Below are 21,691 nucleotides of genomic sequence, written 5' to 3'. Positions count from 1 at the left end.
CAAAACTCTTTTTTTAATAGTCCGAAGATGATGTATTGATAGATATTTCGTCATTAAAGCATAGTCCGAAACAGGCTTCGGAGAAGGTTGTATGCGCTCATTGCCTCTCAATTAAAGGAGTCACAATTCAGAATTCTCCCGAAGTGAAGTATCTAGAAGTAATTCAGGATACAAAACTGTCGTGTAAATCTAACGTGGAACACAAAACCTCTAAAGAATTGGCAGCTTTTTGGCAATGTAAGCAGGTACTTTGGCAAAACATGGGGTGTCGTCACCATAGGGAATCCTCTGGATTTATACCTCTATGATCAGACCCATAATTATCTATGCGTCAGTGGTATAGTGGAGCAGATTCTCAATCAAGAGCGTGGGAAGTATGTTTGCTAAACTTCAAATAGACTACTGCCGTGTGCTGTCCTGAAGCTTTCTCTACAATACGTGGCGCTGCTCTTGATGCACTGCTGCACTTAGGCTCTGATTATGCATACTTCGCATAACTTCGCACAACCATTTGTACCAGAGCACTAAAAGTGTAACTTAAGAAAATGTGAAGCAAAATCTAAACTCAACAGATCGCTAAGTTTTTAAAAGTTCTGCTAAGTTCTGGGTAATGGAATACATACAAAATACATACAAAGTACATACGAAATTACAGTTTGAAGTTTACGCGAAGTTGTGCGATGTTATGCGAAGTATGCATAATCAGACCATTACCGTCACTTTGTGTCTTCATACGTGGGAAAGCTTTAAAGGCCACCTGCAGACTAAAAAGAAACGGATGCTGCTATAACACTGAGTGGGGCAAGGCGGAAATTGCTAGCGGCATATTTCTGAGCACTTGTGTCTTTTCAATGCCACAGGATAGTACGCCACCTTTACCTTTGTTGAACAGATTCTATAATGCTTAGTTCCCTGCGGCTGAATGCTGGTTTAATACCAGCACTGAGCCCGGAAGTATGCTTCGGTCTTCCAGGCTGAGGTATTTGCAGTGACAGCCAAACTGCACTTAAGGCATTGGGCAGCCCTCTAACTACTTACTTCCAAACTCTGGGTGCCAGTTCAACCGGCAATAACCTATCGTCCATAACTATAATATATATCATAGCATGAAGCACCGGAATTAAAGCCTTACCTTTGCAAAGCAAATCCTTTTCGGTGGTTGGCTTTAGAATAAACTAATTTAATAATAGCTAATTTTTGCGGTGGACAACATATTTACCGGTCTTTTATTTCAAAGAAAAAGTCAGTTGGTTGTTTTTTNTATATTTTTTTTACAGTAAATAAATGATTATTGAGGATTAGGTATGGCGGCACGAAATGTCACAATCTGCTTAATTGTCAGGTAGTTAATATGGCGCCCGAAAAGTGACAATGAAATTACCTTCTTTTTTGTATCATGCATATATTCTATGTACTAACACCAATGTGTATTTGTAAAATATTTGAATAATTAAATCTATCTAAAACACTGGCTGAACTGAAGGGATTTAAGGGCATATTTGGATAGATAGATACCCGTTTTCTCGAGCTCAGGAATGGCTTCGCAGATATTTTGGGATTCTGCGCTGAATTGTGGAGCAGAGCCAATAAAATAAAAAAACTATTTCCATATCGATTAATATTTGATGACTCTTTCAAAACCGATGATGTATGCATATAACTGATTTCTGCATTAGATAAACTAAATGTTCATATCAATCGAGCGTATTTTATTAAAACTTCTTTTTTTGGGTACGAAAGGTTTTTTCTTGCATGCACCTCATTTGGAACGTCTGTCTACCTTATACATATCAGCGCATGCATCTATAGATAACGAAGTGCCGTTGTCATTGTCGTTAAAAAAGCAGCGAAGGTGAACAGCTTTGCACTTGAACTTGACATTTATACTTACTACTTATTTAATAACTTCGTACTTTGCATTTTAATTCGTATGTATGTATGGGTTAATTAATAAATAAATTTTATTTTGTACTTTTACGTTACGTGTTTATATAGTAAATATCAGGGCTTGCGATTCGGTGCGGGATTTTGAACTTTGTACGATTTCAAATGAACTTAATATTTTTTACGGGCTATTAACGTTCATTATCTCCTCAAAAGTGCTTATTAGCATAAAATGAAATGAAATTANCCGGCTTTTTAGTGCATTTAGCTGAACGCGCAATGCCCAGTTAATTCAAGTTTCACATCAATTTGTGTCAGTGTGTATGTAGATACTTTTTGAAATGTACACATATATAAAAAAACATATTTATACATATATGAGTTTACAAGTGATATTTGTAATTTCCCCGTCTACGCTTTGCAATCGCAAACGCTTTCATGCATGCGGGTACAGTGACGATCATTGATATTGGGACTCTTAAGTATTGACAATTCCAGCGGCAGCAGCGTGCGCTGCCATTCCACAGGCCCTGGGTTCAAGCCCGGTTCAACAAAACATCAAAAAATAAAAACAGTTTTTTTTCTAATACCGGTCGCCCCTCGGCAGGCAATGGCAAACCTCCGAGTGTATTTGTGTACGCAGCTCTTAGGCGGCGTAAATTTGTACGTCCCTCCCCTTTGTGCAACAATATCATGCCGCACGCCACAAATCGGAGGAGACGCTCGGCCAAACACCAGCGTAACTATGTGTTAGCGCCAATATATTATTATTATTATTAATTACACTCGTTTACAGCAAAAATGTTCTATGGATGCCACTATCGAATTCCTATGTAGAATTGCTCGGTGATTCCGAAAATCGTGTTAATTTTTTTTCTATGGATACGTTTTCGAGATATTTTCAAATTACCGTTATTCAGCTTAAAGCAAAAATTGGATCCTTTTAATCAGTATATCTTACGAACCAATTTAACAATCTTAATATAAAGTACGGCAAATGAAAGCCAATGAAATTCTCCATAAACCGCATATTAATCACTTTCCGACAGAGCTTACGGTTTCTCAAAAATTAATTAATCATTCCAGGTCTTTTTATTTTTTAATGAAAAAATCAAACGATAACAGAAGAAAAATTTAAAAAATAAATAAATAAATACGAAATAATGAGTAGTCGAATGAAAATACACAAAGATTTTTTGTACTTACACCGTGTTTTCTTCATCAACTAAATTTTTTTGTAACAGAACAGGCTTTAGTACAAATGCAAAAATTTGGCACAGAACCTGTTATTTTTTAGATTTTTCTTCTGTTAAAGTTTGATTTAATTTTCATTTTTTCATTAAAAAATAAAAAAAAACTGGAATGATTAATTAATTTGTCAGAAACTATCAATCCTATCGGAAAATGATGTATATAAGGTTTGTGGAGAATTTTATTGGCTTTGATTTGACGTATCTCCTTTTAAGATTATTATATTGGTTTGTAAGATATACGTTATTAAGAGGACCACTTTTTGTTTTAAGCTGAATAACGGTAAATTGCAAATATCTCGCAAACGTATCCATATAAAAAAAATTAACTAGATTTTCGGAATCACCGAGCAAGTCTACAACGAAATTGGATGGTGGCGTCTGGAGAACAAAAACCTAACTAAAAGTTGTGATCCAGTGTTGTTGACAATTCTAGCAAACCAACTCGATAAGCCCATGCTGGCAGCCATTCGCCTTTATTCGGCAGTAGGTACTTGCTCTGCTCTGAATTTAACCACTCCGCTATGGGGTAGCAGCTCATCAAAAGTGGCGAAAATATGAAGCCATTGATCGATTTTAATGAAACTTCTTAAATGGGGGTTTTCGGGCTCGCTCGGGATACAGTTTATTCCGTTTTGGGATGACTTAGGATTCTCTTCGGAAGTAGATTCTCTTTGTAAGGGGGTTAACCGGACCAAGGCCTACCACCACTACAAACTCAAGCTTGACAGGACAGAAACCTTTCTGTGTCGCCTATAAGCAGGAGTATCACATTGGAGTCCTGTGGTCTCGAGAATGATCCAAAGACGGTATTATGAAAAACCCCTCGAAAACTTATAGTCAACTTTTTGGACGACAGAGTCTCTAGATCTTATACGGCTAGATATTGTACTTCTGAATTCTACAGTTTTTTTCGACATAAGCAAACTGAGTAGTAAAGAAAAGTGTAAGTAGCAACCAACAGCTACAAAGGTGTACTTTATTTCCACCAACCACTTTTTGTGTATTAAGAAATATTTCTAAACAAAATTAATTTTTGCTCTTCACATTGCTTACTGTTCAAACAAAATACATGAAACCAGTTTCCCCCTCACTTGGCGAATTCTAGCGGAGAGAAACAAGTTACCAGTTTTTTCCACTTATTACTACAATCGTATGCGTGGAAAATGCGGTTTTAATGGATTTCTGTATTCTTTTTCATGTTTTCNCAACCACTTTTTGTGTATTAAGAAATATTTCTAAACAAAATTAATTTTTGCTCTTCACATTGCTTACTGTTCAAACAAAATACATGAAACCAGTTTCCCCCTCACTTGGCGAATTCTAGCGGAGAGAAACAAGTTACCAGTTTTTTCCACTTATTACTACAATCGTTTGCGTGGAAAATGCGGTTTTAATGGATTTCTGTATTCTTTTTCATGTTTTCACACCTTCGTTTCTTTTTTCACAATTCGCTATTCCACAGCGTTTCCTCTGTTTATTTTGCGTAAAAAACCTGTTCCAACCACTTCTCTGTGCTTTTTCATTACAGCCATAGCTATGTCGAGTCGCGCTTAACTAATCAGTCATAAGCCAGCAGCCACCAAGATGACGCAGAGCAGCACGGATTTCACGCAGATTCCTACAGCGACCCACTCAAAAGCTACAAGCAAAAAAGAGAAAGAAGCAGAAGCTGGTGCCACAGCGGCACCACATACCGCGCCCCCACTTGCCGGCAGTCAGCATTGTGATATACTACTGAACAACTTTCAAATCAAGAAGAAACGCTATCGCGTCTTACTCAATTACGACCACATCGTTTGGGAGCGACTGAAAACGAAACGCGCAAGCGATGTCGATGCTGAATGTACGTTGAAGAAAGGTGAGACCTTTATGAACATAAATGCATAGTTTGTTTATAACATGAAATTTAAAAAATTAAATTATCCTCCACAAACGTTATGATATTTCTTTTTCTATAGGCGAGCAACCAACGGAGCTGCTGTCGCACCGCTCAACCTATAGCAGCGACTCGAAGGTGCTGCATATAAACGAACTAATCAGAGTGAGTAAGGGCAACACAAAGTCAGCGGCATTGCTGATTACACCGCCGCAACCATATGCTGACTTCGGCGCGCATGCTACATCCGAGCAACAACAACAGCAGCAGCAGCTGCAGCAAGCCAGCAGTATGCCACCCACAGAGCAATACCTAGCGCTTTCGTATGCCGCGCGCATTATCAAATCGGCAACGGATTGCAATCGCTGGGAGGTGCGCAAACTGGTGCTGTTCAACGAGGACGCGTACATCGTGCGCCAATGGCACGCGCTGCTCAATAAAATGCTAGCGAACACGGCACCGTTACGGCTGCGCGTGCGTCGGCTGCTGGTCTTCATTAATCCGTTTGGTGGCCGCAAGACGGGTGTAGAGGTTTACGAGCGTCATTGCAAGCCGCTCTTTCAACTGGCCGGTATCGATGCGTCGTGCATCTTGACGCAGCGCTCGAACCAGATACGTGATATTCTGCTCAGTGATGATTTGACGCCGTTCGATGCGGTTTGTTGTGTTGGTGGCGACGGTACGGCCGCGGAGGTAATCAACGGTTTAATTTTCCGCGCCATATGTGATTCGGGCATGGATCCACGCGAGCCTGCATTTGTGCCAAAGCCAGCGCTACCAATCGCTATAATACCGGCGGGCAGCACGGACACCATTGCCTACAGCGTACACGGTACTGCTGACGTGCGCACTGCCGCCATACACTTGATTTTAGGTCAGCGACGTGGCATGGATATTTGCAGCGTACGAAATCGTGAGGGCGTCATACGGTTCTGCGCTAGCGTACTCTCCTATGGCTACTTAGGTGATGTGGCGGCGAAGAGCGAGCGCTATCGTTGGATGGGTCCGAAGCGCTACGAGTATGCTGGTGTTAAAACGTTTCTTGCCAATACCGGCTACGAAGCGGAATTGCGTGTGCAGCAACCAATAGGCAGTGAGTCAAGCGCGCAAGCGGGAAATAACACAGTATGCTGTGTGAATTGTGAGCGTTGCAGCTCAGCTGCCGTGGAAGAAGCTGAGCTGTCGTCAAAGCGCGCGTTAATGAAAAAGGCTATAATGGCAGGTGCGGTGACAGCAGCGCAAGACGATGATGAGTTGCCGTCATCGTCAAACGCCTCGTTGAAGAGTTGTGAAGATGACAGTGAAGCGTACGATGGTGCGGAAAGTAACAAAGCTTATTTGGCAGACGCGTCAGAACTATCAGTTGAAAAGGTAAACGTAAACGAAAAAGAAGCGCTAGATTGTGATGCATCTAAAAGTGAAATGGTAGTGAATCAAGCAACTGCTGCAGTTAATTCCGAAAACTCCGAAAGTGCGTTGGACCGCACAACGCCAACTACACAATGGAAAACAATAAACGGTAAATTTTTTATGATCAGTGGCGCGAATATTACTTGCGCCTGCACGCGTAGTCCAGGCGGCGTGGCGCGTTACAGTCATGTAGGCGACGGCTATCTGGACTTGATTCTAGTGCAAAAAACTTCGCTCTTCAATAATATTCGGCTGCTTCTCAACCTGACGAGTCGCAATGGAGATATTGTGAGTAACGGTATATGTATTATTAATTTAAATTTTTTTTTTACGAAAAGTGAATATCTATATCTTCTAGCGAAATTTACCCTTTGTGGAAACGTATCGCACCAAGAAGTTCTGCTTCCGCTCTCCCAACGTGAACCTTGAGGAGGCTTACAGCATTAGTGGTTCCTGTCAGCCGATTACACAAAGTTATGTTCACTATGACGACGAGGATAATTTATCCAGCTGGAATTGTGACGGCGAAGTGATCAATGAACAGGAGCTCACAATGATGTAGGTATTAGTTACTTAAGGCTGTAAATATTTTGAGATTGTAGAAATGGGTACGGGGTATTGAGGTGGGACGGAATATTTGGAATGCTGTTACACAGTTTTTCGCCGCCTCTCAAGAGCGAAAGGTGGCGAAAATATGCTCAGAGGCTTGCTCTCGCCTTGGATCGCCGTTGGACGATCGCTATTAGAAAAAAGCTTTTTTTGATAGGAATCGAACCAGGGTTCTAAAAGGTGGTGGTGCGCTTTCCTGACCACTCGACTCTAGCGGCCACCTAAGCCTTTCTTAAATTCTTTAAATTACTTACAGTTGTTGTCAAGCTCATTTAATAGAAGGCTCCGTATAAAAACAGTTTCGACCGTGTTGGTTAGGGGTATGAGAGGAGTTGGTTCCAGTGGGCATGTGGAGAGATGGTTAGTGTCCCGACAGACACTCAGCGCTCAGCCAGCTGCAAAGTTCCTCTGAGCGCCTGAGGTCAACAACTGGCCAGAAGGACTTTGCAACTTCACATGCTGGGTTTCCGCCCAGCACTCGTTGAGCCTGCTGTGCGCCCATCTGTCTAGGAGCAAGTCGCAGATTGCCCAACGGAACTCCTATACCCTCCCTGTGCGAGATGTTGGCCTCGAGGTTATCTTTCCTTGCTAATTTATCAGCCCTACAATTCCCATTAGTGCCACTGTGTCCTGGGACCCAGATCAGCCTGATTTAGAAGTATTCCGAGCCGAATGAGAGAGAAGTCAAGCATTTCCTGACGAGTTTCGAACGCACCATTCGCTATCCCAGCGCATACATGCCCATCATACATACACGCCGATCACACTGCTATATTTGGCTCATTACACGTTTACACGTAATAGATATTACTCTTCCATGTTGTGTTCTTTGGGCCCCAGGGATTGCCAGAATTCCACTATGGATTGCCACTTAACTATCACAGTAGATATTTACCCTTCTAATCGGCAAAACACTGATGCATAGCCAATCAGTTGCCTATTTTATAGCGGGCACCTCTGCCTGAAAGACGCTGTAGAAATCCGGCAGCCTAAGCATGAGATTTATTGAGACTTTCTGGCAGAAAACACCTGCTCCAACGATGCCATCCAGCTTCGATGCGACCTTTCTGTCGTGCAGCGTGCGGGAGATGGTTGGGGTTTTTTTTTGTTATAGCTTCGGGTAAGACAAACGTTACTCTCACGTTATTGCTTTGAATTCATTTCTGATGAACATGCAGGATCTTGATCTACCTGCTTGTTTCTCCACCATCAGCTTACGCTTAGGCGGTCTGATCCCTGAGATACTGCTACTGGTCAAACGCGACTCCTGAATCAGGATTACGTAAGCTCCACCTTGTTCAAGGAGATCTTCGGATGCCTTCTTAGAGTTCTGGGGCAGGATCCTCATCCTCCAAAACAGAATGAAATATTCGTAACCAATAAACCTTTGGACCTGAAAGAGATAAATTGTTATCACTTGCGGCATTTTTACTGAACTTTTGGAAAGTTATAAACTTTTGTGTACTATACATACATATGTACTTACAATTGTGTACTCTTTTTTTTAATATACTTTCAGCTCCCATTGCCAACTTATCGACGTCTTCATGCGTGGTCCGTACCCATACCATAAACCATCAAAAAGTGCTAAAAGTTCCCTTTTATGCTGCTGTTGCAAGCGTGATGATTAACATAGCCATCCACCGTCGGATACCTTCTGATATATGGTGAAAAGTGTTACATTTCCTGAGGTCCTAGGAACAACGATCGTATTTTGCCTTTTGTTGGTCACATTAAAGTGTTTGCGCAAACGAGTGCTTTCATAGAAAACTAGGCGCAGAATTAGTGTATGATAGAAAGTNTGGTTTGGCCTTGGATCAATTGTTATAAACATTTACATATATGTAGAACGTACGAATAATATTCCAAACCGGAAGTGTGGCTTTAGAAGTAGAATATCAAAAATTGCACAACTTTTTTCCTATTTTATTCAAGCTATGTATTATTGTTACTATTTTGGTTGAAATAATGAATCCATTCCTTTTATTAATTTTCGCTGGTGTCCCAAAAGGGTATTCATATTTTAATAGATTTTACTAAACGGACATTCCCTTCTTGAGTATTAGGTTTGAAAGGAAATAAATATATTTATGTGATTTATGATAATTTAAAAGTTTTGCACATTCAACTATAATATTTTAGAATTCTAATTTTGATCAATTTTTTATTATAAGTATGTATTTTTTATTAGCATAGTGGACATTGTTGGGATTTGTATAAATAAGTATTGTATTTCTTGCTTGTACTGTTAACAATAAAAATTACTAGAATTAAAAATGTGTTATTCATCTACATATAATTTGCATTCACTGTTGACACCTTCCTTTCCTTCCCATTCAGGTATAGCGCGACAGTATGCGAACTCTGGTTACCAGTTAACTTCCAGTTCCAAAATATCTCTCACAGCTATCACCGGCGGTAAGAAGAATTAAAATGTGGATGGAGGACTACAGCCTCACATTAGCTTACTGGAAGAAGGAGATGGATCTGAACAAGAAGACATCTCCACCTCGCGATGCGTCAAATACTAGGGGCTTATACTGGATAGTAAGCTCACATTCTGCGATCACATCCAGAGTGTGTCGAAAAGAGCGTCGAAAAAGACAGCAACGCTGAGCAGACGAATGGCAAACCTAAATGGACCCAAACCATGTATTTTTTTTCATATAGAGATGGAAAGCATCGAAAGCCTTAACCCCGTCAGTGTGACACTTTAACCCACTAAAACCACCTCTTCTCATCCGGTTTTCCCCCCTGGTACTACCGTCAAGTATTTCGTCAGGAGGCCGTTTGAGCAAATTTCTCGAAGATGTCTAGGTCGACGTTGTCAGTTATCTCAATACGAACGTCGGGGTCTCCGTTCATAGTCTCGGTCCCCACTTTGTACGTTAGCTAGTATCTATCTCTAATCGCTGTGCTCGTTCGTTTCTGCGTCGTTGCTTTTCACTTACCCGCAACTGCTGCATAATTTCTGCTGATACACTGCAGACCGCCTTCCTGCCTTTTCTGGTGCAACGTTAACACCCAAAGCTTCCTTTTATCTTCGTCGGTCATCGCTGAATCGTGGACAAGTAAATATCACGTGATTTGCGTCTTCCTCCGTTTCTGGGCCGCAAGTTTCGTAAAACGGATCTTTCTCGTGTCCAAAACGATAGAGGTAACTTTTAAAGCAGCCGTGCGTGGCCGCTAATAATTTGCGTGAGTAGTACCTCGCCGTACTTCCTATTTAACCATACGTCAAGTTTGGGAATGAGCCGATGGGTCCACCTTCCATTTGAGGCTGCATCCCACCTTGCTTGCCACTTTTCCATACCTCGTTGTCTTGCTGCTTTCTTGTAGGCCACGTACTCAGTGTTTGGGTGACCTCGTTTTTACACATGGAGCTTGTGTTGCTCTTGTGCCGCGATATCAAGGGGAAATAGCCCTGCTATCACTAGAGCTGCTTTTTCCGACACCGTTCGAAATGCAGAGCACACACGTAGGGCACATTGACGATACGTGGAGTTAATGCCTCGGACATATGATCCTCGCTTGAATGCGTGGAACCATGTCGTGGATCCATAGAGTATTATTGCTCTCACTACGCTTGCTAGTAGCTGTCTACATTGTTGGCTTGGCCCACTAGTATTGGCCATAATTCTAGATAGCGCTGTGGTCGCCACTGCGGATTTGTTGTTGGCATACTCTAGGTGGTCCCGGAATTTAGCCGATGGTCGAGATAGATGCCAAGGTATTTGACATACGGCTTTGATTCGATCGTGGCGCCGCCAACTGTTAGTTTAACTTTCTCCACCCTCTTGCGGCTTCTAATTAGGACCGCCTCTGTTTTGTGGGCAGCTAAGGTAAGAGACTTTGTCCTTAGCCATTTCTCTACCATAGATACTGCGGCCTCTGCAATGTGCGCGATATCGCTAAGCGTATTTGCTACCACCACAAGCGAAATGTCATCAGCAAATCCAACGATGGTTACACCTTCAGGAACCGGCAAACGCAATATACCGTCATACATTATGTTCCACAGTAGGGGGCCCAGTACAGATCCCTGCGGTAGCCCTGCTGCGACTTTGTGGCAGACATTGCCTTTTTCATTTCCGTAGCAAAGCTCTCTACTGCTTAAGTAGCTTGATACGATGTTATACAGATACATCGGCACATGAAAGTCCCTTAGAGCACTCAGGATTTGTTTCCAGCTGGCGCTATTAAATGCATTTTTGACGTGCAGTGTTACCACCAAGCAATATTCTTTATCACCGCCAAGCCAGCGTGTCCCGCTAATGGCCTTTTCTGCAATGGTCTTGGTCACTTCTATTGCGTCTGTCGTTGAGAGCTTTTTCCTAAACCCAAACTGGAAAAGCGATAATCGGTTTTCGGCGTATGTTTCCAGGCGGTTTTTTATTATATGCTCGAACACTTTACCTGTGTTGTTGAGCATGGCAAATGGGCGGTATGCTGAAGGCGAAGATCTATCGGCAGATTTTGGTATTAGTACCAGTCTTTGTTGCTTCCATATGCTTGGAAATATATCATCTTTCAGACATGTGCTAAAAACATTTGCGAATATCTCAGGGGTTGCGGGAATCCAAACCATGTATACGGAGCGTTTTGATGAAGACAATAGACAAATACCGCAGAGGTCTCGCCAACATTCAACGCAGCACCAAGAGTGGCATGCGTATATCGTATCGTATCGGAGGCAGCCGTACTCGTACTCGCGTCAATATCGCTATCGACCTTTTAGCCAAAGAGTGGCAGTCAAAAAAACGGATTGGGAAAACGCAGCAGCAAAGTAAGCCAAAGCGGATTACTGAGCAGATGGCAACAAAAATGGCACAGTGCTCCAAGAGGGAGGTGGACTGCGAAACTAATTCCGCACCTGGACTGCTGGCTAGACCGCTCACACGGAGAGTTGGGTTATTTCCTCACTAAGTTCTTGACCGTCCATGGATACTTTAGAGCGTACCTGCACAAAATGAGGAAGGTGGCGAGCCCACACTGAGTTAACTGCTTACATGTAGACGATGCAGAACATACATTCTTTTTCTCGGCCTCGTTACACCCGAAAATATCGTTTATAAAATGCTGACTGATAAAAATTCATGGTTCACGGTCGCGACTTTCACCGAGATCATACTGCGGCGCAAGAAAATTCATCTGGACAATGAGGAGATGGAAAGCAGGAAAGCCCAACACGATCACAATTTATAGTGGCCGCTAAAGTATAAAGCGGGACGGGAATTTGGAAAAGAAAAGGCGAGCCAATAGCTTGATGCTGACTTCAAATGCGACGGCCCTAGACGCAGGGCTAGCTGACTCTGACCCAACATGGGTCCCTTTTCGATTCCCTATCCCGAAGTAATGCGAAAGTGGTTCCTGGGTAGGGGAATATCCAGGGTAGGAGGAGGGATTGTTTTAGTGGCTATACCACACATGTAAGGGTGACGGCTCATATATGGTGCGAACGCATTTTAACCCTTTTCCTCACCGCAAAAAACAACGCACGTGAGTGGAGACTGATGTCGTTTTCTTTTCTACAGAAAAATGTTGCCTTCTCAGTGCCCTATACTATAAGTGACCATCAATTCAAGGTGCGGAAATGGTATTTTCAAGGAGAGAAGTGGATGGTTCTTGCTTTAATTTAAGCCTAAGTGAAAGGTTCTATCACCTTTTTACTCTTAGCTGAGCTTCTCAAATATTTTGACATTTTGACGTCGATTTTCTCAAAATCTGTACGTGATGGAATCTTTGTACTTACGGACTCGTAATCAGCACAAAAAAGTCTATCAAAAACAGCTATAACATTTGCCGCACCAAAATTTTTTTTTCATTTTTGTTTGCCTGTGTTATCATTCATTTTCGTATCCGGAATCGGTTCGAAAAAGAAGGGTGTTATTTTAAAGCAATAAATGTATTTTATTTATCCAAGCTGAGCATTTGAAAGCATGTATACCTAATCGTCGTGGCTGAGCGTGCCACTATTTGTTAACTTTCTGAAGGTGCCGGGCTCGAATTCCGTCAGGCACTTCCTTAATTTTTTTATTTTTTCAACCAAGAAAAAGCATCTGTAAAGTGCAGAGGGGAAGCGAATTGAACGAAAAATCCAATCAGAATGAGAAAAACAGCCAAAAAGTCTCCGTTTCACAACAGTTTTCGGTACATGTCTTTACATATGTTTCTGCTACGCACTTTAGTGGGAAAACGGGTCCTCAAAGTCATCGTACAGTTTCCTAAGTGAAATCACTATCATCTGATTGCCAAAAAATGTCCACAGCTGAAATTTTGGCATTTGCTTATATCTTTTACAATTTCTTTCATTTCTATTACAATTTATTCAAAATACACTGAACCAGAAACACCAATACACTAATCCAAAACACACCTACAGCCTGCCAAACACAGACCTACAGCCTGCCAGGAAAAAGAGAAGAACGTTACGTTACTTATGGAACTGTACGATGATCAAAGTATCCAAAAATTCAATCGGTAAACGGACAAAAATCCACATTTCATCCATTTTTTTTCCTTTTTCGGATCGTTTTTCGAATTTTTTTGCTGGCTGGGCTCAACCAACACCGCATATAACAACAGGCTGACAATATTGCATGGAGGGATGATCGCCGCCACTTGGCTCTGTAACCGCCTAAGAAATTTTAGACGAGTTCAACAAAGTCAGTTCAACGCCAGTCGTTTATCTTCTGTGCGAACTGACGCTCCTGACGCCGATTGGAAATGCCAAGTGAAGCCAAGTCCTCCTCCCCTTGTTCTTTTCAACCCAGTTGGAGCATGACTCTTCTTCTGCTCCCACCAGCGGGTTCCGAGTTGAACACTTTAAGTGCGACATTGGTACATACAAAAAACACTTCTGAGCTGATCACTCTTCGTTCACACTGTTTTTATATGGCCGGCATTCAACTTTGGCTATCAGTGCTCTCACCTAGGGCGGCCATCATGGCTCAAACCGTGCCATTTGTGTACCTATTTTCCTTTAAATGGCACCTGACTTTTAAATTTGGCACTTTTGGAAAAATATTACATCCTTTGCGTGTACTACTTTTTTATCAACTAAGGTATTCTAGTTTCCAACGTTCATAGTTGACAGTTTTATTTTTCTATTTGGCACCCTTTTACCCTGAAGACTAATTGTATTTGTTACAAGTGGTGCCGTCAAGCGACTTGAGAGCCTTGTTTCGGCTCTATACTTTGGTAACAATTGCGATTGTATACGCGGAAAGTAAGTTATCAAAGTAAACCCCTAACATTTTCGGGTTATTTATCAAAGGAATTGGTGTACTACCGATGTCGATCCTTTGCCCAAGTAGTACATAGGATCGCTAATGATTTCGTCGGGGAGAGGGTTAAGCTGTCAGTAAAGAAGCGATAAAGCTCGGAGAGGTAGTTGTTTGTCTCCTTGTACTTTCCGCTAGCAATTCGCGGATTTGTTTTCTGGACGCATACTGGCGTCCCTAAATTGGAGTACTAAGCGTTGCGTTTTCCATCGTCAACGAGTGTCAGCGCGCGCTATCCCCAAATAAACGCGGCGTAATTTTTGATGTTTTCCCATTTCTTCTCGTTTTTATTCTTGTTTCCTTTCTCACTTTTTTGTGCCTTCTCTTTCTTCCTGTCTTCTGCATCCAACTTCAACACGCAACGACCTGTCAAAAATGAAAATTCCATTTGCTCAGCGCTAGCGCCGCGTTAAGCAAAAAAATTTGTTTTCGTTGCTTTCTGAGCTGATGATTGCTTCACTATGTTTTGACGTTGCTTGTCTCTTTCTTCGCTATCATCAGAAAATGTCTTGTCGCTCTCTTTGTCGTGTCACATTGTTCTTTGCCTTACTGTGGGATTCTCCATACAAATTGTACTAGCATGATGATTTTTGACAGTTGTTTGGCGGTTGACACGCCAATTGAGGGACGGCAGATACTCATGGACCCGGAGCTTTGCCACGACCTGCCGAGGGATGACCGCTATTAGGTAAAGGACCTAGTGACGCAGCAAAGAGAGCGACAAGACATTTTCGGATAATAGCGAAGGAAAAGACAAGAAACGTCAAAACATAGTGAAGCAACCGTCAGCTCAGAAAGCAACGAAAACCAATTTTTTTGTTTTCGTCGCTATGCTCTTTGTCGCTTTCTTCGCTTCACTAAGTGCTGCCACATTGAAAAATAAAGGTTTGTTTTTGTCGCTATTATCCGATATCTTGTTGCTCTCTTTGTCGCGTCACTATGTTCTTTGCCTTCGAAAACACTATATATTTTCTTTTGTCCTTTATATTAGCCGGAAACTGGGCTCGATCCCAGGCCCTGCGGAATGGTAGTGCGCACGNAGCTATTATCCGATATCTTGTTGCTCTCTTTGTCGCGTCACTGTGTTCTTTGCCTTCGAAAACACTATATATTTTCTTTTGTCCTTTATATTAGCCGGAAACTGGGCTCGATCCCAGGCCCTGCGGAATGGTAGTGCGCACGTCTAACCACAACACCACAGCGGCGCATATAACTTTAAGGCCCCGCCAGATAGCTGAGATGCTTTTGACTGACAAGACGCACAGATCATGGCGAGACGGCACAATGAAAACGTTACCGCAAGCAAAACGGCTCAATTTGAATGGCCATAAATAAGCTGGTTTGAATTCATTCTACACCACGATGTAGAGAATAAAGGTGGCGCCCGTCTTGGTACCGCTATTCCGCTCTCAGTGAATTTGACAGAATCGCTATTTGTATATGACACCACACTTGTACAACTTTAGTCTGTTCCTTTGAACTTCGGACTAAAACCTGTGGAACTGTCAAACTACAATTTTACTCTCTCAAATGAGAGTAAAAGGAGAACAGATGCAGAAGTGCATAGGAACGCAAAAAGCANTTAGAGAATAAAGGTGGCGCCCGTCTTGGTACCGCTATTCCGCTCTCAGTGAATTTGACAGAATCGCTGTTTGTATATGACACCACACTTGTACAACTTGTTTACGTTTTTCTTGAAAATTTTCTTCTTGTTCTGCTATTCTTGCTCGCGTTTTGCCATTTTGCTCTTGCAGCTGTACCAGTGTCACGTCACACAAAAATGATTCTCTAAAATCCTCTCGGATGGACACAATCTTGCATTGTATCATTCTTGATTTTATACATTATTGTTTTGCTGTTGTAGTAGTAGTTGCAACAATGCATGCGTTCCACATGTGGCGTCTTCTATTCTAAANTACGTTTTTCTTGAAAATTTTCTTCTTGTTCTGCTATTCTTGCTCGCGTGTTGCCATTTTTCTCTCGCAGCTGTACCAGTGTCACGTCACACAAAAATGATTCCCTAAAATCCTCTCGGATGGACACAATCTTGCATTGTATCATTCTTGATTTTATACATTATTGCTTTGCTGTATTGGCGCGCACCAAAAGTAGTTGCAACAATGCATGCGTTCCACATGTGGCGTCTTCTATTCTAAATCATAGAGTTAATTTAGATGTCAGTCAAAAGCCTCCCTGTGGCGCAGAAAAGAATTTCTATCTGGGGGCGCCTTTACGATTGCCTAAATCCAGGTTCTTTGGCCGAGTCCAAAACAGCACGGCAGTACTTTCTGTAATTTCTCTTCTGTGCCACCTGACGCCAATTGGGAATGCGAAGTGAAGCCAAGTCCTTCTCCACCTTTTCTTTCTAACGCAGAGGAGGCCTTCCTCTTAATCTGTTACCAGCATCGCGGCCCGCGTTGAATACTTTCAGAGCAGGAGCGTTTTTGTCCATTCGAACGAAATGGCCAAGCTCGCGGAGCCGCTGAACCGTGTCTATATCGTTGTAAAGCTTATACAGCTCATCGTTAAACCGTCTGCGGTATTTGCCGCCGCCAGCGTGTAAAGGTCCGTAAAACTTTCGTGGAATCTTTCTCTCGAAGACTCCAAGAGCCACTTCATCAGATCTTTTCATTGTCCATGCCTCCGCGCCATACACAAGCACAGGCATAGACTGTGATCTTTGTACGACGAGAGAAGACTTTACTTTTCAATTGCCTTATCAGTTCAAAGTATCACTTGTTGGCAAAAGTGATTCTCCGTTGGATTTCAAATCTGACATTATTATTGGTCTTAATGCCGGTTGCCAAATAAACGAAGTCGTCTACTTTTTTAAACCTGCAACCATCAACAGTGACGTGTGTGCCAAGACACGTTGCTCTGATTGTTTGTGTGATGACAGCAGATACTTCCTTTTGTCCTCGTTCTAAATCAGACTCATTCGCTTTTCTTCTCAATCTACTCCCGAGGAGAAGGCTACGTCTGCCCTAGCTTTCACCGATAATATCGATGTCGTCGGCTTACGCCAGCAATTGTAAACTCTTATAAAGTATTGTTCCTGAGCGGTTCAGTTGTGAGGTTTTTATTAGCTTCTCCAACATCAGATTAAAGAAATCACTCGAGGTCTGAAACCTCGTTTCGTATCAAAGGTCTCGGGAGCCTTTTCCAAATTTGGCGTATTGTGAATACCTGATCCATGGTGGATTTGCCAGGCATAAAGCCACACTGATAAGGTCTAATCAGTTCGTTGACGGTGGCTTTCAGTCTCTCACACAATAAACTCGATAAGACCTTGTAGTTAGCGGTAGTTGGCGTGGATGGCGGGGTCGCCTTTCTTGTGGATTGGGCAGAACACACTTAAATTCCAGTCGTCGGGCATGCGCTCATCTGATCATATTCTGCATAAGAGCTGATGCATGCACCTCATCAGCTCCTCGCCGTCGTACTTTAAATTCCCGTGGTTGGCCTCACAGGAGTTCGCACTGGTATTGAAACCTTCCGTAAGTCGCCTAACTCTAATAAATTTCTTGTCGGCCAGCTTTTCAAGCACTTCGCAGCCACCTATTTCGGCCTCTCTCCTCTTATTGCGGCAAATACGTATCGCTTCCTTCATCAGTGCCCTACAACGATCCCACATGACTCGCGTTGTGCCCGATAGCAGCGTGGCCCTATAGGCGGCGTCTTTTTTCTCTGTGCCTTCTTAACATTCCTCATCGTACCAGTTGTTCTTTCGAGCTCGCTGAAATTCAACTACTTCTTCGGCGGCGGTACTTAATGAGCCGGAAATGGGGTTCCACTGCTCGCGTATGTCGGATCTGTTGTGATTGCAAGTTTTCAAAGTTAAGCTTTCCTTGCATTGTTTGGCGCACAATATTTGCTGCACAGAGGCGGGTACGGATCTTGGCTGCAACAATATAGTGAACCGAGTTGCTGTTTGTACGTACGTCTAAAACGCTGGAAGCATGCCTTCCATCTATCACAACGTGTTCGATTTGGTTTCTCGTTTTTCGATCTGGAGACAGNCCTGGTATTGAAACCTTCCGTAAGTCGCCTAACTCTAATAAATTTCCTAAAATCAATATGGTTTGCAACAATGAGGTGTGAACATGGTATAAAAAGAGGTCAGTGTTGAGAAATACAACTTTTATAACTGGTTTAACAGTTTTCGAAAAGTCTGGTAAGACTCATCTGAATTCAACTGTCAAACTATAATTTGGTTGTCATCGTCCGCAATCTGCATTTCATCGTTTGTTGCTCGCAATTTAATTTTTGTGTTAAAAAGAATCCAATATGTATTCTCAACAGCCTTTCATTCAAACAGAATTGTGGAAACATGGTCCAATACCAGGCCAATTTTATAACTTTCCTGGAACTAACCAAAATACAACAAATTTCGGAGGTTTCACAGGCGCCGAACAGTCTGGTGTGCAACATTCATCGTAAGTTTCCTCATACAGCTCAATAAATTTCAATTGTACTTATGTGCATATAATTCTTCAATTGTATGCAGATCCCCCATCACTACTGGTACTTCAGTGATTGGNTTTCCTAAAATCAAGTTGGTTTGCAACAATGAGGTGTGAACATGGTATAAAAAAAGGCCAGTGTTGAGAAATACAACTTTTATAACTGGTTTAACAGTTTTCGAAAAGTCTGGTAAGACTCATGTGAATTCAACTGTCAAACTATAATTTGGTTGTCATCGTCCGCAATCTGCATTTCATCGTTTGTTGCTCGCAATTTAATTTTTGTGTTAAAAAGAATCCAATATGTATTCTCAACAGCCTTTCATTCAAACAGAATTGTGGAAACATGGTCCAATACCAGGCCAATTTTATAACTTTCCTGGAACTAACCAAAATACAAAAAATTTCGGAGGTTTCACAGGCGCCGAACAGTCTGGTGTGCAACATTCATCGTAAGTTTCCTCATACAGCTCAATAAATTTCAATTGTACTTATGTGCATATAATTCTTCAATTGTATGCAGATCCCCCATCACTACTGGTACTTCAGTGATTGGCATTAAGTTTGACGGAGGTGTAATGATTGCCGCCGACAACCTCATCTCATATGGCTCCTTAGCGCGCTATCAAGATGTACAACGTGTGTTCAAGATAAATGAAAAAACGATCATAGGTGCTGGCGGTGATTTCGCCGACTTCCAGAGTTTGAAGCGCAGCATCGATCAAAAGATGGTTGAAGACATGTGCTATCAGGATGACATTGATATGCAACCTAAATCATTGTACAATTGGTTAACACGCGTGCTATACAATCGCCGCAGTCGCGTTAATCCACTATGGCTAGAAATGGTTGTTGGTGGCATACAGGACGGTGCGCCCTTCTTGGGTCATGTAGATCTGCGCGGGCGCGCTTATGAAGATGATGTAGTGGCTACCGGCTTTGGCAAACATTTCGCACTACCATTAGTTCGTGAACAAATCTCAAATGGAGAGGTGCTAACCCAAGCGCAGGCCTCACAAGTGGTAAGAAGGGATTTGTAATTTTACAAAAAAGTGGGAATATTTATATAAACCTCACTTTATAGTTACGCAAATGTATGGAAGTTTTATACTATCGTGATTGTCGTGCGATATCCAAATTTTCGGTAGCTGTTGCCACAGCCCAGGGTACGATTGTTCAAGGACCTTTTGACGTTAACCAAAATTGGGAGGTGGCTACTATGGTTAAGGGCTATTAAATACAAATCTGTAATTGTGTTTTAAATACAAGTTATAAACGAAATATATCTTAAGTATTTGGCTAAAATGGAAACGTCTTTTTGGACATTTACTGCACACAATATTGCTAAGAAAAGTACGAGTAATAATTTTGATTTTTAATAAAAGGTGTTTAAAAACAAAATTTCGCGGTTGCATTTTCTTTAAGACAATCCCGAATTAGGATTCGTCCGAACTAATTGTGTACACCTTCTTATAGACACCTCGTTTCTAACATCTTGTGCCTTTTCACCTTATTCAAAATATAAGTTGAAGAATTTTTGTCTTTCGTTTAGCTTCGAAGCCATTAATAACTTCTATTTGCAAAACGTGGGACAAAAGTGTACACGGTTTACATAACAATTGAATAGCCTCTCTTTGGGCAGTAGACCCATATCATATGTAATGTATGTACTCAAAGATCTATGCAGTCTCAAACTGTATATAAGAAATTATATGTATGTATGTCTTTCTAATATCGCTAAAACCCTTTATTTTCACATAAGTGTATGTATGAATATTCGTAAGTATGCAGGCATATGGGCAGATTTGTTATCATTACTTGGAATACATAGATTTAGAAATATAAATTTTACAAAAAAAAAAAAAAACAACAACAAAAAAGGAAATTTTTCTAATCAAGTACTTCCCCGATATGAGATCGTCGCCACTGTACAAGATGTGGAATAGTTGCTGCTGGTGATGACATGTATGTATATAAATTTTCATGAGATATACCGATTACACTTGACATGTCTTAATTAAGATAAATTCAAAAATAATAATGTTGAATACGATTGATATTCAAATTTCAAAAATTTAGTTCAACATTGTGCGTCGGTCATAGATGTGACGACGTTGTTCGCGTACTTGGCGCTTCCACTTATCCGTCTGATGGCCAACACGATTCAATACATTGGCACGCGAGTTCAACTCTTGATTTGCCATGCCGGTTGGTAATGGTGGGGCAGTAGCACTTGCGTCGTCCTAGCAATTGTGAAAAGAAATAAGGACAACATGTTAGAGATTTAAAAATTGTAGAGCAGTTATTAGTGTGGTGTATTAGTGAAAATTCTTTAAGAGAATACTAAAAAAGGTAATCAAGTTTACAAAGCGAATAAACTTGTATATAAATGAAATAATTTGTAGTGAATGAGTGGATAGTTAGTGTGTTAGTAACCAAAAATTAACGATAATAACAAAAAGATGAACACCAGCACAATAATAACATGAAAACGAAAACGTAAACTAAAACAAAATCAATCAGAGTCTTTATTGTCATCTACTAAGAGACTATATTGTATGTTGGCATATTTGATATCTACATCTTCGTTTGTGTGTTCCTGATAATTCGCCTTAACACGTTTGTTGAGTAAGGGATCCAAGCAAATTAGGAAGAGCATGTATATCACCAGAATTGATATAATCCAAATAACAATGATGACAACGACCTGTTACGAGTATTAGATTAAATGTATATCACCATAATCAATTCAGCTTTATCAAGTTAAAAGCAAGCTGTTTAATTGAGAAAATATATATGCTTATGCCTAAAATAGTATGTTTATATCTATATTAAAATTTAAATCGCTTCCAAAAACGCTACTTACCTTTATAAGTGTGGTGTTGCGCGCTTCATGCTGGCATTTGCATTCTG

General features: G+C 41.4%; 3 protein-coding genes across 6 annotated transcripts in view; 2 read left to right on the top strand and 1 right to left on the bottom strand.

Annotated features, from left to right (window-relative positions):
* Cerk (Ceramide kinase) overlaps window positions 1–8,833 on the top strand; it is a 28,554-nt gene extending 19,721 nt beyond the window's left edge. For all 3 annotated transcript variants that reach the window (XM_017623019.1, XM_017623018.1, XM_017623017.1), the window contains exons 2-5: window positions 4,666–4,995; window positions 5,096–6,711; window positions 6,782–6,981; window positions 8,552–8,833. In XM_017623019.1, coding sequence (XP_017478508.1) covers window positions 4,722–4,995; window positions 5,096–6,711; window positions 6,782–6,981; window positions 8,552–8,663 — 2,202 coding nt within the window. In that variant the 5' untranslated portion in view covers window positions 4,666–4,721 and the 3' untranslated portion in view covers window positions 8,664–8,833. The remainder of the gene's footprint in view (window positions 1–4,665; window positions 4,996–5,095; window positions 6,712–6,781; window positions 6,982–8,551) is intronic.
* A 9,674-nt stretch (window positions 8,834–18,507) lies between these two features.
* On the top strand, window positions 18,508–20,183 carry LOC108368220 (proteasome subunit beta type-4). 2 transcript variants are annotated; one of them, XM_017623016.1, is made up of 3 exons: window positions 18,508–18,751; window positions 19,302–19,800; window positions 19,863–20,183. In XM_017623016.1, the coding sequence occupies exons 1-3, from the start codon at window positions 18,603–18,605 to the stop codon at window positions 20,013–20,015; spliced, it is 801 nt and encodes a 266-aa protein (XP_017478505.1). In that variant the 5' UTR covers window positions 18,508–18,602; the 3' UTR covers window positions 20,016–20,183. The 2 variants fall into 2 exon arrangements, with proteins under 2 accessions (XP_017478505.1, XP_017478504.1); XM_017623015.1 differs by lacking the exon at window positions 18,508–18,751 and adding an exon at window positions 18,993–19,230.
* Window positions 20,184–20,497: 314 nt separating this feature from the next.
* Window positions 20,498–21,686, bottom strand: LOC108368227 (uncharacterized protein CG1161; the record flags this gene model as incomplete). The annotated part of the gene is made up of 3 exons (XM_017623028.1): window positions 20,498–21,021; window positions 21,360–21,485; window positions 21,645–21,686. Coding segments are annotated over 3 exons (336 nt in total), but the record flags the coding sequence as incomplete, so codon positions are not given.
* Between the last annotated feature and the right edge of the window lie 5 nt (window positions 21,687–21,691).

This window comes from Rhagoletis zephyria, unplaced genomic scaffold (assembly GCF_001687245.7).
Source record: "Rhagoletis zephyria isolate East Lansing unplaced genomic scaffold, Rhagoletis_zephyria_1.1 Rzeph_scaffold_03016, whole genome shotgun sequence".
Lineage (NCBI taxonomy): Eukaryota > Metazoa > Arthropoda > Insecta > Diptera > Tephritidae > Rhagoletis > Rhagoletis zephyria.
The sequence above is the reverse complement of the archived record's forward strand: the minus strand, read 5'-3'. Positions and strand labels throughout refer to the sequence as shown.